This window comes from Triticum aestivum, chromosome 6B, assembly GCF_018294505.1.
Source record: "Triticum aestivum cultivar Chinese Spring chromosome 6B, IWGSC CS RefSeq v2.1, whole genome shotgun sequence".
Lineage (NCBI taxonomy): Eukaryota > Viridiplantae > Streptophyta > Magnoliopsida > Poales > Poaceae > Triticum > Triticum aestivum.
In genome coordinates, this window is record NC_057810.1 from 67,120,578 (window position 1) to 67,136,478 (window position 15,901).

General features: G+C 44.9%; 1 protein-coding gene across 1 annotated transcript; it reads right to left on the reverse strand.

The window, feature by feature from the left end:
• Positions 1 to 280: 280 nt before the first annotated feature.
• Positions 281 to 829, reverse strand: LOC123133505 (uncharacterized). The gene has a single exon (XM_044552987.1). The coding sequence runs from the start codon at positions 740 to 742 to the stop codon at positions 476 to 478; it is 267 nt and encodes an 88-aa protein (XP_044408922.1). The 5' UTR covers positions 743 to 829; the 3' UTR covers positions 281 to 475.
• Between the last annotated feature and the right edge of the window lie 15,072 nt (positions 830 to 15,901).

Genomic DNA, 15,901 nt, shown 5'->3' on the forward strand with positions numbered 1-15,901 from the left:
AGAGAATCAACTTGATCTCCTTTAGTGGCTGAACTCAGCTCAATATGCAGTCGGGCAGTTTATGCATGGGACCTTGTTTGAACAGAAGTTTGAACCTATTTGCTTATTTATAAAGGTGGCCGTATGCATCGTTCTGATGCAGAGGCCGGGTAGTCCCCTCTTTTCGTAAAAGAAAATTAAAATAAAAAACCTTGCTTGAACAGAAACGCTTTGCCCAAACGAACGAGGAACCAAACAGCCAAGACAAGTAGAAACGGAGGTCAACTCAATTGATGCAGGATTACTCTTCGCTTAGTTTTTGTCAACTTTTTTTGACCAAATAACAAAAGAACTTGCTTTACACACACTCTTCCAAGAGAAGCTGATCGAAACAACAAACTCTACACACCCGCTCCTGATCCTAGCTAGAAGAAAGGCGCGGCAGCTCTAGCAGCTGTGGCTTACAACTTCGTGGCATGTCAGAACAGCAATATAATCAAGAGGAAGTAGCCGCCGCTGCTTTGGGTTTGGGGTGCACCTTCTTCTTGATGAGGCCAAAGAAGCCTCCCCTGCTGCTCGCACCACCACCAACAGCAGCCTTATTCTCTCCAGCGGCGCCGGCGGCCTCCATGTCCTTCCTGCTCTTCGCGCCGTCGAGCGCCGCCGCCGCGGCTTCGGCTTGGTCCATGCGCCTCAGCTTCTCCTTGTAGGCGTTCTTGAGCACGTAGGCCTCCACAAAGTCTCCTCCCATCATGGACGCCATATCAGTTTCTCTAACAAATTCTTCTTGCGCTGCTTGCTGCTTCCAAATTGCTTTGGGACTTGCGTGGGAGGGTTGAGTTGAGGCGCGTGCCCGGCCGTTTATATAGGCCCGCCCTGGTGGATGGATGGAGGCGCGGCGGGAAGATTAGACTAGACTTGGCATGCAAGCTGAGGCGCGGAAAAGTTAAAGCAAAAGAAGAAGGATCGAGGCAACTTGGGGAGCACGGGGAAAAGTCATGTCACCCGTGACGTACAAGACCAAGCGAGCAGGCACCGTAGGATTTTGTCGCCGCGAGGAAACGCGCCGGAAGAAGCGGAGTGGGAGAGTGGCACGTATTTGTCCTCCTGTTATTGACCGTCGATCTCATGAGTCGTGCGGTCAGCGTTGCCGCGCGACGCAAGGCACGACCACTGTCTCCACTTCCTTCCTGGAACGTGGAGTTGTGAGCTGAGTGCGACGATCTGGCGAACAAAGTCGCGCACAAGTTAGCTATGGATGTGTTTGGTAGTCCGCATGCTCCCTCTGTACATAAAAGTGTGTATTTTCAACTTTATTGAAAAGTTAAACCTTTTATGTTTGATCGTATTTATTTATACAACAAAACATCAACATTTATACCATCAAACTACTAGTATTAAATTCATGATAAAATATATTTTTATTATATATCTATTTGGTTTCACAAACATTGATATATTTTTGCACAAACTCGGTTAAACTTTGTGATAATTTGACCCTCCAACAAAGTTGGAAGTGTACTTTTTCAAGGACAGAGGGAGTACACCTTAATCAGAGCATCTCCAGCCGTTTGGTCCTGCAGGGCGTCGAAAAAGAGCAATCTGGGGTGAGCCGGCGATAAACTCGGCGCCGGGGGCGGTTCGGCACCCAGCCGTTGCCCCCCATGTAGCCTCCAGCGCCTATTTCGGCCCAATTATGTCCAAAAAGGCTCGATATCTGCGTGAATCAGCCCATATTCGGCGCGGTTCGGCATGTTTCTGTTGGGAAATGTAGTAATTTCAAAAATTTCCTACGCACACGCAAAATCATGGTGATGCATAGCTACGAGCGGGAGAGTGTTGTCCACGTACCCTCGTAGACTGTAAGCGGAAGCGTTATGACAACGCGGTTGATGTAGTCGTACGTCTTCACGATCCGATCGATCTTAGTACCGAAAGTACGGCACCTCCGCGCTGCACACGTTCGGTTTAGTGAGGTCCCACGAACTCACGATCCAACATAGTGTCGAGGGAGAGTTTCGTCAGCACGGCGGCGTGATGACGGTGATGATGAAGCTACCGGCGCAGGGCATCGCCTAAGCACTGCAACGATATGACCGAGGTGGATTATGGTGGAGTGGGGCACTGCACACGGCTAAGAGATCAATGATCAATTTGTGTGTCTATGGGGTGCCTGCTACGCCTTGAGCTTGCGTTGGTTTTCCTTGAAGAGGAAAGGGTGATGCAGCAATAGTAGCATAAGTATTAACCTCAATTTTTGAGAACCAAGGTATCAATCCAGTAGGAGGCTCCTCAAAAGTCCCACGCACCTACACAAACAAACAAAGAACTCGCAACCAACACAATAAAGGGGTTGTCAATCCCTTCACGGCCACTTGCGAAAGTGAGATCTAATAGAGATAGTATGATAAGATAAATATATTTTTGATATTCTATAATATAGATGCAAAAAGTAAAGATGCAAATAAAAGTAGATTGGAAGCAAATATGATAAGAGATAGACCCGGGGGCCATAGGTTTCACTAGAGGCTTCTCTCAAGATAGCATAAGTATTATGGTGTGTGAACAAATTACTGTCAAGCAATTGATAGAAAAGTGAATAATTATGAGATTATCTAGGCATGATCATGTATATAGGCATCACGTCCACGACAAGTAGACCGACTCCTGCCTGCATCTACTACTATTACTCCAGACATCGACCGACTCCTGCCTGCATCTAGAGTATTAAGTTCATAAAGAACAGAGTAACGCATTAAGCAACATGACATGATGTAGAGGGATAAACTCATGCAATATGATATAAACCCCATATTTTTAACCTCGATGGCAACAATACAATACGTGCCTTGCAACCCTTTCTGTCACTGGGTAAGGACACCGCAAGTTTGAACCCAAAGCTAAGCACTTCTCCCATGGCAAGAAAGATCAATCTAGCAGGCCAAACCAAACTGATAATTCGAAGAGACTTGCAAAGATAACTCAATCATACATAAAAGAATTCAGAGGAGATTCAAATATTTCTCATAGATAAACTTGATCATAAACCCACAATTCATCGGATCTCGACAAACACACCGCAAAAAGAGTTTACATCGAATAGATCTCCACAAGAGAGGGGGAGAACATTGTATTGAGATCCAAAAAGAGAGAAGAAGTCATATAGCTAATAACTATGGACCCGAAGGTCTGTGGTAAACTACTCACAACTCATCGGAAGGGCTATGGTGTTGATGTAGAAGCCCTCCGTGGTCGGATTCCCCCTCCGGCGGAGCGCCGGCGAAGGCTCCAAGATGGGATCTCGCGGATACATAAGGTTATGGTGGTGGAAATTGTGTTTCGTTGGCTCCCTGGATGTTTTCGAGGTACATAGGCTTATATAGGAGGAAGAAGTACGTCGATGGCCGCCCGAGGGGCCCACGAGACAGGGGGCGCGCCCTACCCTCTCGTGGCCGCCTCGGCTGCTTCTTGACTTGCACTCCAAGTCCTCTGGATCATGTTCGTTCCAAAAATCACGCTTTCGAAGGTTTCATTCCGTTTGGACTCCGTTTGATATTCCTTTTTTCTTCGAAATACTGAAATAGGCAAAAAAAACAGCAATACGGGCTGGGCCTCCGGTTAGTAGGTTAGTCCAAAAATGATATAAATGTGTAAAATAAAGCCCATAAACATCCAAAAAGGGTAATATAATAGCATGGAACAATCAAAAATTATAGATACGTTGAAGACGTATCAGTGCCCCCTGGCCACGTATATAAAAGATGGAGGGAGAAGGAGGCCGGCCCTCATAGGGCGCGCCCAAAGTGTGGAGTCCTACTAGGACTCCCTAGTCCTAGTAGGATTCCACCTCCCACATGGAATAGGAAAAAGGGAAGGGAGAAGGAGAAGGAAGGAAGGGGGTGTCCCCTTTCCCTAGTCCAATTCAGACCAGTCCATAGGGAAGGGGCGCGGCTAGCCTTGAGGCCTTTCTCTCCTTTCCCGTATGGCCCATTAAGCCCCAATACGAATTCCCGTAACCCTCCGGTACTCCGAAAATACCCGAATCACTCGGAACATTTCCGATGTCCGAATATAGCCTTTCAATATATCGATCTTTACGTCTCGACCATTTCGAGACTCCTCGTCATGTCCCCGATCTCATCCGAAACTCCAAACAAACTTCGGTCATCAAATCACATAACTCATAATACAAATCATCACAGAACGTTAAGCGTGCGGACCCTACGGGTTCGATAACTATGTAACCATGACCGAGACTCATCTCTGGTCAATAACCAATAGCGGAACTTGGATGCTCATATTGGTTCCTACATATTGTATGAAGATCTTTATCGGTCAAACCGCATAACAACATACGTTGTTCCTTTTGTCATCGGTATGTTACTTGCCCGAGATTCGATCATCGATATCTCAATACCTAGTTCAATCTCGTTACCGACAAGTCTCTTTACTCGTTCCGTAATGCATCATCCCGTAACTAACTCATTAGTCACATTGCTTGCAAGGCTTATAGTGATGTGCATTACCGAGAGGGCCCAGAAATACCTCTCCGACAATCAGAGTGACAAATTCTAATCTCGATCTATGCCAACTCAACAAACACCATCGGAGACACCTGTAGAGCACCTTTATAATCACCCATTTACGTTGTAACGTTTGGTAGCACACAAAGTGTTCCTCCGATATTCAGGAGTTGCATATCTCATAGTCTGAGGAACATGTATAAGTCATGAAGAGAGCTGTAGCAATGAAACTGAAATGATCCTAATGCTAAGCTAACAGATGGGTCATGTCCATCACATTATTCTACTAGTGATGTGCTCATGTTCATCAAATGACAACACATGTCTATGGTTAGGAAACACAACCATCTTTGGTAAACGGGCTAGTCAAGTAGAGGCATACTAGGGACAATATGTTTTGTCTATGTATTCACACATGTACTAAGTTTCTAGTTAATACAATTCTAGCATGAATAATAAACATTTATCATGATATAAGGAAATAAAAATAACTTTAATATTGTCTCTAGGCATATTTCCTTCAGTTTCGGCGTGAATTTTCGCATACAAATAGAAATCAATTAGTTCGTCACATAGTTCGGCATGGTTCGCCGTGTTTCGGCGTGTTTCGGTGTGTTTCATCACATAAATCAAATAGTTCAGCAAATAGTTCAATACAAATTATATAGTTTAACAAATAAAAAATCAAGTTTCATCACACGTCATTCCCGCGTCGCCTCGGCCTCGCCCTTGAGCCTCCATAGGTGCTCCACCAGATCGTGTTGCAGTTCTTGATGCACCTGTGGGTCTCGGATCTCGTGACGTATATTGAGGTAGTCAGTCCAGTTTGCCGGTAGCTGGTGATCAACTTGGGCAAGAGGACTCTGCCTGTAATATGGTTCAGTCTCAAACACTGGCTCTTCCTGCTCGCTCTCAATGATCATGTTGTGCAAGATGACACAGCAAGTTATGATCTCCCACATTTGATCTTTCGACCAGGTCAGAGCAGGGAACCGAACAACAGCAAATCGAGATTGGAGCACACCAAATGCCCGCTCGACATCCTTCTCGCAAGCCTCCCGAACCTTCGCAAACCAGGCGTTCTTGCCTCCTGGCACAGGGTTTGAGATGGTCTTCATAAACGTCGACCATCTCGGATAGATGCCCTCAGCTAGATAGTACCCCTTGTTGTAATGCCGCCCATTGACCTCGAAGTTCACCGAAGGAGAATGACCTTCAACAAGCTTGGCAAAGACTGGGGAGCACTGCAGGGACGTTGATGTCATTGTGAGTTCCTGGCATCCCAAAGAAAGAGCGACAAATCCAGAGGTCCTGTGTGGCCACTGCCTCAAGTACCACACTGCAACCGCTTTTGGCGCCTTTGTACAACCCCTGCCAAGCAAATTGACAGTTCTTCCATTTCCAATGCATGCAGTCGATGCTTCCAAGCATCCCAGGAAATCCTCTTGTTGCATTCTATGCTAGGATCCGAGCAGTGTCTTCCGCATTGGGTGTTCGCAAGTACTGCGGTCCAAACACTGCCACCACTGCCCTGCAGAACTTATAGAAACACTAGGAAAAGGCATGCTAGTGGTGCACCAGTTTTGCCTTCTAATGGCGCACTACTGGTGCGCCACTAGCATCATGCCATTAGAATTAAATTCTAATGGCGCACCACTGGTGCGCCATTAGTATCTGGTGTTCTAATGGCGCACCACATAGTGCGCCATTAGTATTTCCCACAATGCGCCACTAGTATCTGCTATACTAATGGCGCATCACATGGTAGTGCGCTATTAGTAACAATTTTTTTTAATTTTTTTTAAAAAATTCTTAATCTCAGGTCACTATTTCACATATGAGATATCCAACACATATATATACTACAAGCATCCATATAACAATCATATCCAACACACAAGTTTCATCATATATACATACATAGCTAACACATAGTTCCATCGTTACATATTACAAAGTTTCACATTGTTCATCCAACACTGTTATCCATCAATTCACAAAAGTTTCACATTGATACAATATAAAAACACAAATGGAAAAGAAGCACTCCATCCATGCAAGCTTCCGTGAATTAAATCAAATCTGTAAAATGATAAACAAGAAGTTAGAAGAAGAAGAAGAAGAAGAAGAAGAAGAAGAAGAAGAAGAAGAAGAAGAAGAGAAGAAGAAGAAGACTAGAAGAATACTAGAAGAAAAATAAGAAGAAGAATAAGAAGAATAAGAAGAAGACTATAAGCTTATTATGTAAACTTGATCATTTTGTGCTAACATAAGTAATTTTGGAGCTAACCTATAGGAAACTAAGCATATAAGCTATAAGTTAGCATATTAGAGCCAACTTAGGTAAAATGAAGCTAACCTATGTCATTTTGGAAAAGAAGAAGAATAAGAAGAAGACTATAAGCTTATTATGTAAACTTGATCATTTTGTGCTAACATAAGTAACTTTGGAGCTAACCTATAGGAATCTAAGCATATAAGCTCTAAGTTAGCATATTAGAGACAACTTAGGTAAAATGAAGCTAACCTATAGGAAACTAAGCATATTAGAGATAACATAGGTAACTAAGTATATATATATATATATCATTTTGGAGATCTGACATACCTGCCATAGTTCAGTTCTCATTGTTCTTCTCCTTCTCCTTCCTCAGCCTGATGCGCCAAGAACGGCGAGGCGGTGGAGGCAGTGGAATATAGTCTTCTACCACAATTGGCGTGGTCATGTCACCCAGTTGTGGGATCGCCGGCGCCACCACCGGTGCGTGGTCATTGTCAGGCACCACCACCATCGCGAGGCCACCTTCAGGCAGGATGGGCACGAACATCGCTAGGTCATCTTCAGCCACCTCCATCTCTTGCCCATGGTCAGCCACCACCATCTCTTGCCCATGGTCAGCGACCACCATCTCTTGCCCTTGGTCAGCCACCACCAGCGCTAGGTCATCCTCAGCCTGATGCCCATCATCATCCTGCAGCTCCTCATCCCCACTCTGCTCCTCTTCTCCCGCACTCCAGTCCAGATCATCCTTCTTGTTGTCTTTGCTGCTGCCAGAATTGCTACTGCTTTCGCTAAAGCCAGAATCGTTGTTGCTTTTGCTACAGCCATAGTCACTGCTGCTTTGGCTGTAGCCAGTGTCGCTGCTGCTGCTCCCATTGCCTGTCCAAATGCAACAATGACCGTTAACAATCGATGTGAGACAAAGCCAAATGTAGAGGAATAAGAAGAGGCAGAACGTACTGGCATCATCATCGTCAGCGTAGCGCATGCGACACATAGTCGCGTTGAACACCTTCACGATGAGCATGGTGGCGTCGTCGTCATACCTGAAGAGAAGGAAGTACCCCAGCCGCAGGTCGTAGGCATGGTAGAACTTCTCCCACCCACGATACAAGTACATGTGGCCCTCCTTGATCACCAACTACACATCCCACAGCCTGTGTAACCCGCTGCCGGCCTATCGCAGCTTCACATTATTTGGCGGATCTTCACCCAGCATGTTCATAAAACTGTCAGGCAACCTCTGCAGTTTGGGACAATGAGTGATGTAGCAAACAACAGATATCATAATGAGATGGGTGAAGGGGAGATCTCTCGTTTTATATACCTACGTCATGGATGATACTGAAGTCCCAAGTATGATACTGAAGAACTCGGAAGTATCCAACTCGTACTGCGGTGTGGCAGAGCGGCGGTGGCTGCTTTCCCCCATCTCTGATAAGCAGCAGAAGAGACCAATTAGTACCCTTACAACAGATCATAAAACATGCATGATAACAGGCTGTACTGATCACCGTGTGGTTTGAGTGAAACCTATGTCTGTCACCAACATGACTGATAGGCATGTTAATACATCTACCATATAAACCTTTGTTGGAAATATGCCATAGAGACAATAATAAATTAGTTATTATTATCATATTTCCTTTTCATGATAATCGTTTATTATCCATGCTATAATTGTATTGATAGGAAACTCAGATACATGTGTGGGTACATAGACAACACCATGTCCCTAGTAAGCCTCTAGTTGACTAGCTCGTTGATCAATAGATGGTTACAGTTTCCTGACCATGGACATTGGATGTCGTTGATAACGGGATCACATCATTAGGAGAATGATGTGATGGACAAGACCCAATCCTAAGCCTAGCACAAAGATCATGTAGTTCGTATGCTAAAGCTTTTCTAATGTCAAGTATCATTTCCTTAGACCATGAGATTGTGCAACTCCCGGATACCGTAGGAATGCTTTGGGTGTACCAAACGTCACAACGTAACTGGGTGGCTATAAAGGTGCACTACGGGTATCTCCGAAAGTGTCTGTTGGGTTGGCACGAATCGAGACTGGGATTTGTCACTCCGTGTAACGGAGAGGTATCTCTGGGCCCACTCGGTAGGACATCATCATAATGTGCACAATGTGACCAAGGGGTTGATCACAGGATGATGTGTTAAGGAACGAGTAAAGAGACTTGCCGGTAATGAGATTGAACAAGGTATCGAAATACCGACGATCGAATCTCGGGCAAGTACAATACCGCTAGACAAAGGGAATTGTATACGGGATTGATTGAGTCCTTGACATCGTGGTTCATCCGATGAGATCATCATGGAACATGTGGGAGCCAACATGGGTATCCAGATCCCGCTGTTGGTTATTGACCTGAGAACGTCTCGATCATGTCTGCATGGTTCCCGAACCCGTAGGGTCTACACACTTAAGGTTCGATGACGCTAGGGTTATAAAGGAAGTTTATATGTGGTTACTGAATGTTGTTCGGAGTCCCGGATGAGATCACAGACGTCACGAGGAGTTCCGGAATGGTCTGGAGGTAAAGATTTATATATGGGAAGTCCTATTTTGGTCACCGGAAAAGTTTCGGGTTTTATCGGTAACGTACCGGGACCACCGGGAGGGTCCCGGGGGTCCACCAAGTGGGGCCACCATCCCCGGAGGGCTGCATGGGCCAAGTGTGCGAGGGGACCAGCCCCAGGTGGGCTGGTGCGCCCCCCCCCACAAGGGCCCAAGGCGCCTAGGGTTTGGGGAGGGGGCGCCTCCACCTGACTTGGGGGGCAATTTTCCCCCTCTCCCCCCCTTGGCCGCCCCCTAGATGGGATCTAGGGCTGGCCACCGCCCCTAGGGGTGGAAACCTAGGTGGGGGCACAGCCCCCTCTCCTGTTGGGGAACGTAGCAGAAATTCAAAATTTTCCTACGTATCACCAAGATCTATCTATGGAGAAACTAGCAACGAGGGAAGGAGAGTGCATCTACATACCCTTGTAGATCATTAAGCGGAAGCGTTCAAGAGAACGGGGTTGAAGGAGTCGTACTCGTCGTGATTCAAATCACCGGAGATCTTAATGCCGAACGGACGGCACCTCCGCGTTCAACACACGTACAGCCCGGTGACGTCTCCCACGCCTTGATCCAGCAAGGAGAGAGGGAGAGGTTGAGGAAGACTCCATCCAACAGCAGCACAACGGCGTGGTGGTGGTGGAGGAGCGTGGCAATCCAGCAGGGCTTCGCCAAGCACCACGGGAGAGGAGGAGTAGGGAGAGAGGTAGGGCTGCACCAAGAGGGAGAAGTTCTCATGTGTTGGCAGCCCCAAAACCTCAAGTATACATAGGGGGGAAGGGGGCTGCGCCCCCTTTAGGGTTTCCCACCCCAAGGGGTGCGGCCAGCCCTAGGACTTCCCGTATATAAATCTTTACCTCCGGACCATTCCGGAACTCCTCGTGACGTCCGGGATCTCATCCGGGACTCCGAACAACATTCGGTAACCACATACAAACTTCCTTTATAACCCTAGCGTCATCGAACCTTAAGTGTGTAGACCCTACGGGTTCGGGAACCATGCAGACATGACCGAGACGTTCTCCGGTCAATAACCAACAGCGGGATCTGGATACCCATGTTGGCTCCCACATGTTCCACGATGATCTCATCGGATGAACCACGATGTCAAGGACTCAATCGATCCCGTATACAATTCCCTTTGTCTAGCGGTATTGTACTTGCCCGAGATTCGATCGTCGGTATACCGATACCTTGTTCAATCTCGTTACTGGCAAGTCTCTTTACTCGTTTCGTAACACATCATCCCGTGATCAACCCCTTGGTCACATTGTGCACATTATGATGATGTCCTACCGAGTGGGCCCAGAGATACCTCTCCGCTTACACGGAGTGACAAATCCCAGTCTCGATTCGTGCCAACCCAACAGACACTTTCGGAGATACCTGTAATGCACCTTTATAGTCACCCAGTTACGTTGTGACGTTTGGTACACCCAAAGCATTCCTACGGTATCCGGGAGTTGCACAATCTCATGGTCTAAGGAAAAGATACTTGACATTAGAAAAGCTTTAGCATACGAACTCCACGATCTTTGTGCTAGGCTTAGGATTGGGTCTTGTCCATCACATCATTCTCCTAATGATGTGATCCTGTTATCAACGACATCCAATGTCCATATCCAGGAAACCATGACTATCTGTTGATCACAACGAGCTAGTCAACTAGAGGCTCACTAGGGACATGTTGTGGTCTATGTATTCACACGTGTATTACGATTTCCGGATAATACAGTTATAGCATGAATAAAAGACTATTATCATGAACAAAGAAATATAATAATAACACTTTTATTATTGCCTCTAGGGCATATTTCCAACATCTCCCCCTATATATAGTGGAGGCAAAGGAGCAGCCCAACACACGAAGTTCTTCACCTGTTGGCGCAGCCCTACATCTCTTTCTCCTCATATCTCGCGGTGCTTGGTGAAGCCCTGCAGGATTGCCACGCTCCTCCACCACCACCACGCCGTTGTGCTACTGCTGGACGGAATCTTCCTCAGCCTCTCCCTCTCTCCTTGCTGGACCAAGGCATGGGAGACGTCACCGGGCTGTACGTGTGTTGAACGTGGAGGTGCCGTCCGTTTGGCACTAGGATCTCCGGTGATTTGGATCACGATGAGTACGACTCCTTCAACCCCGTTCTCTTGAACGATTACGCTTAGCAATCTACAAGGGTATGTAGATGCACTCTCCTTCCCCTCGTTGCTGGTTTCTCCATAGATAGATCTTGGTGACACGTAGGAAAATTTTGATGTTCTGCGACGTTCCCCAACAGTGGCATCACGAGCTAGGTCTATTGCGTAGATTCTTTGCACGAGTAGAACGCAAAGTAGTTGTGGGCGTTGATTTTGTTCAATATGCTTACCATTACTAGTCCAATCTTGATTCGGCGGCATTGTGGGATGAAGCGGTCCGGACCGACCTTACACGTATACTTACGTGAGACAGGTTCCACCGACTGACATGCACTTGTTGCATAAGGTGGCTAGCGGGTGCCAGTCTATCCCACTTTAGTCGGATCGGATTTGATGAAAAGGGTCCTTATGAAGGGTAAATAGCAATTGACATATCACGTTGTGGTTTTTGCGTAGGTAAGAAACGTTCTTGCTAGAAACCCATAGCAGCCACGTAAAACATGCAAACAACAATTAGAGGACGTCTAACTTGTTTTTGCAGGGTATGCTATGTGATGTGATATGGCCAAGAAGAATGTGATGAATGATATGTGATGTATGAGATTGATCATGTTCTTGTAATAGGAATCACGACTTGCATGTCGATGAGTATGACAACCGGCAGGAGCCATAGGAGTTGTCTTTATTTATTGTATGACCTGCGTGTCATTGAACAATGCCATGTAATTACTTTACTTTATTGCTAACCGGTAGCCATAGTAGTAGAAGTAATAATTTGGCGAGACAACTTCATGGAGACACGATGATGGAGATCATGATGTCATGCCGGTGACGATGATGATCATGGAGCCCCGAAGATGGAGATCATAAGGAGCAAAATGATATTGGCCATATCATGTCACTATTTGATTGCATGTGATGTTTATCATGTTTATACCTCTTATTTGCTTAGAACGACGGTAGTAAATAAGATGATCCCTCATTTAAATTTCAAGAAAGTGCTCCCCCTAACTGTGCACCGTTGCGAAAGTTCGTCGTTTCAAAGCACCACGTGATGATCGGGTGTGATAGATTCTAACGTTCACATACAATGGGTGTAAGCCAGATTTACACATGCGAAACACTTAGGTTGACTTGACGAGCCTAGCATGTACAGACATGGCCTCGGAACACAAGAGACCGAAAGGTCGAGCATGAGTCGTATAGTAGATACGATCAACATGAAGATGTTCACCGATGATGACTAGTCCGTCTCATGTGATGATCGGACACAGCCTAGTTGACTTGGATCATGTAATCACTTAGATGACTAGAGGGATGTCTATCTGAGTGGGAGTTCATTAGATGAACTTAATTATCCTGAACATAGTCAAAAACCCTTTGCAAATTATGTCATAGCTCACGCTTTAGTTCTACTGTTTTAGATATGTTCCTAGAGAAAATTTAGTTGAAAGTTGATAGTAGCAATTATGCGGACTGGGTCCATGAACTGAGGATTATCCTCGTTGCTTCGTAGAAGGCTTATGTCCTTAATGCACCGCTCGGTGTGCTGAACCTCGAACGTCGTCTGTGGATGTTGTGAACATTTGACATACACGTTTTGATAACTACGTGATAGTTCAGTTAAATGGTTTAGAGTAGAGGCACTAAAGACGTTTTCGAAACATCGCGGAACATATGAGATGTTTCGAGGGCTGAAATTGGGATTTCAGGCTGGTGCCCACGTCAAGAGGTATGAGACCTCCGACGATTTTCTTAGCCTGCAAACTAAGGGAGAAAAGCTCAATCGTTGAGCTTGTGCTCAGACTGTCTAAGTACAACAATCACTTTAATCGAGTGGGAGTTGATCTTCCAGATGAGATAGTGATGTTTCTCCAAAGTCATTGCCACCAAGCTGCTAGAGCTTCGTGATGAACTATAACATATCAGGGATAGATATGATGATCCTTGAGGTATTCGCGATGTTTGACACCGCGAATGTAGAAATCAAGAAGGAGCATCAATTGTTGATGGTTGGTGAAACCACTAGTTTCAAGAAGTGCAAGGGCAAGAAGGGATACTTCATGAAACGTTAAATCAGCTGCTGCTCTAGTGAAGAAACCCAAGGTTGAACCCAAACCCGAGACTAAGTGCTTCTATAATAAGGGGAACAACCACTGGAGCAGAATTACCCTAGATACTTGGTAGATGAGAAGGCTGGCAAGGTCGATAGAAGTATATTGGATATACATTATGTTAATGTGTACTTTACTAGTACTCCTAGTAGCACCAGGGTATTAAGATACCGGTTCGGTTGCTAAGTGTTAGTAACTCGAAATAAAAGATCTACGGAATAAACGGAGACTAGCTAAAGGTGAGCTGCCGATATGTGTTGGAAGTGTTTCCAAGTTTGATGTGATCAAACATCGCACGCTCCCTCTACCATCAGGATTAGTATTAAACCTGAATAATTGTCATTTGGTGTTTGCATTGAGCATAGACATGATTGGATTATGTCTATTGCAATACGGTTATTCATTTAAGGAGAATGATGGTTACTCTATTTATTTGAATAATACCTTCAATGGTCTTGCACCTAAAGGAATGGTTTATTAAATCTCGATCGTAGTGATACACATTTTCATGCCAAAAGATATAAGATAGTAATGATAGTACCACTTACTTGTGGCACTGCCATGTAAGTCATATTGGTATAAAACGCATGAAGAAGCTCCATGTTGATGGATCTTTGGACTCACTCGTTTTTGAAAAGTTTGAGACATGCGAACCATGTCTATTGGTGTATACGCATGAAGAAACTCCATGCAGATGGATCGTTTGGACTCACTTGATTTTGAATCACTTGAGATATGCAAATCATACCACATGGGCAAGATGACTGAAAAGCCTCGTTTTCAGTAAGATGGAACAAGATAGCAACTTGTTGGAAGTAACACATCTTGATGTGTGTAGTTCAATGAGTGCTGAGGCATGCAGTGAATATCGTTATGTTCTTACTTCACAGATGATTCGAGTAGATGTTGAGTATATTTACTTGATGAAACACAAGTTTGAATTATTGAATGGTTCAAGTAATTTCAGAGTGAAGTTGAAGATCATTGTGAAAAGAGGATAAAATGTCTATGATATGATCATAGAGATGAGTATCTGAGTTACGAGCTTTGGCACGCAATTAAGACATTGTGGAAATTGTTTCACAATTAATACCGCCTGGAACACCATAGTGTGATGGTGTGTCCGAACATCATAGTTGCACCCTATTGGATATGGTGCGTACCATGATGTCTCTTATCGAATTACCAGTATCGTTCATGGGTTAGGCATTAGAGACAACCGCACTCACTTTATAGGGCACCACATAATTCCGTTGAGACGACACCATTTGAACTATGGTTTGGAGAAACCTAAGTTGTCGTTTCTTAAAAGTTTGGGGCAGCGACGCTTATGTGAAAGGGTTTCAGGTTGATAAGCTCGAACCCAAAGCGGATAAAATGCATCTTCATAGAACACCCAAAACAGTTGGGTATACCTCCTAATTCAGATCCGAAAGCAATAGGATTGTTTCTTGAATCGGGTCCTTTCTCAAGGAAAGGTTTGTCTCGAGAACTGAGTGGGAGGATGGTGGAGACTTGATGAGGTTATTGAACCGTCACTTCAACAAATGTGTAGTAGGGCACAGGAAGTTGTTCCTATGGCGCCTACACCAATTGAAGTAGAAGCTTATGATAGTGATCATGAAGTTTTGGATCAAGTCACTACCGTACCTCGTAGGGTGACAAGGATGCGTACTACTTCAGAGTGGTACAGTAATCCCGTCTTGAAGGTCATGTTGCTAGACAACAATGAACCTACGAGCTATGGAGAAGCGATGGTGGGCCCAAATTCCGACAAATGGTTAGAAGCCATGAAATCCGAGATAGGATCCATGTATCAGAACAAAGCATGGACTTTAGTGGACTTGCCCGATGATCGGCAAGCCATTGAGATAAATGGATCTTTAAGAAGAAGACGGACATCACTACAACAATACCCCACCTATAGCAACGCATTTTTTCATATCTATAAGTCCATATATGCGTTGTAACTGTCTTTACCAACGGTTTGGGATGCGTAGCCTTATCCAGTGTTGCTAGCGCATAATGCAACGCTTATACGTTCGTTGGTAAAAGGGGCGTTGCAAGAGTACAACGCATAAAGCTGACCTTCACAACACTTTTATATGTTGGTGGTTAATGTACAAGAATCCAAATCTCATTTCTAGCAACTATGAATTTTCAATGCTCCAGGTGTTGTTACATATATAATGTGAATAATATTGCTAACAGTTAAATTAATGCTCAACATAATGGTGATGATTATGTATATCAAGTGTGGGAAAAAAATAAAAGAATATACTCATAA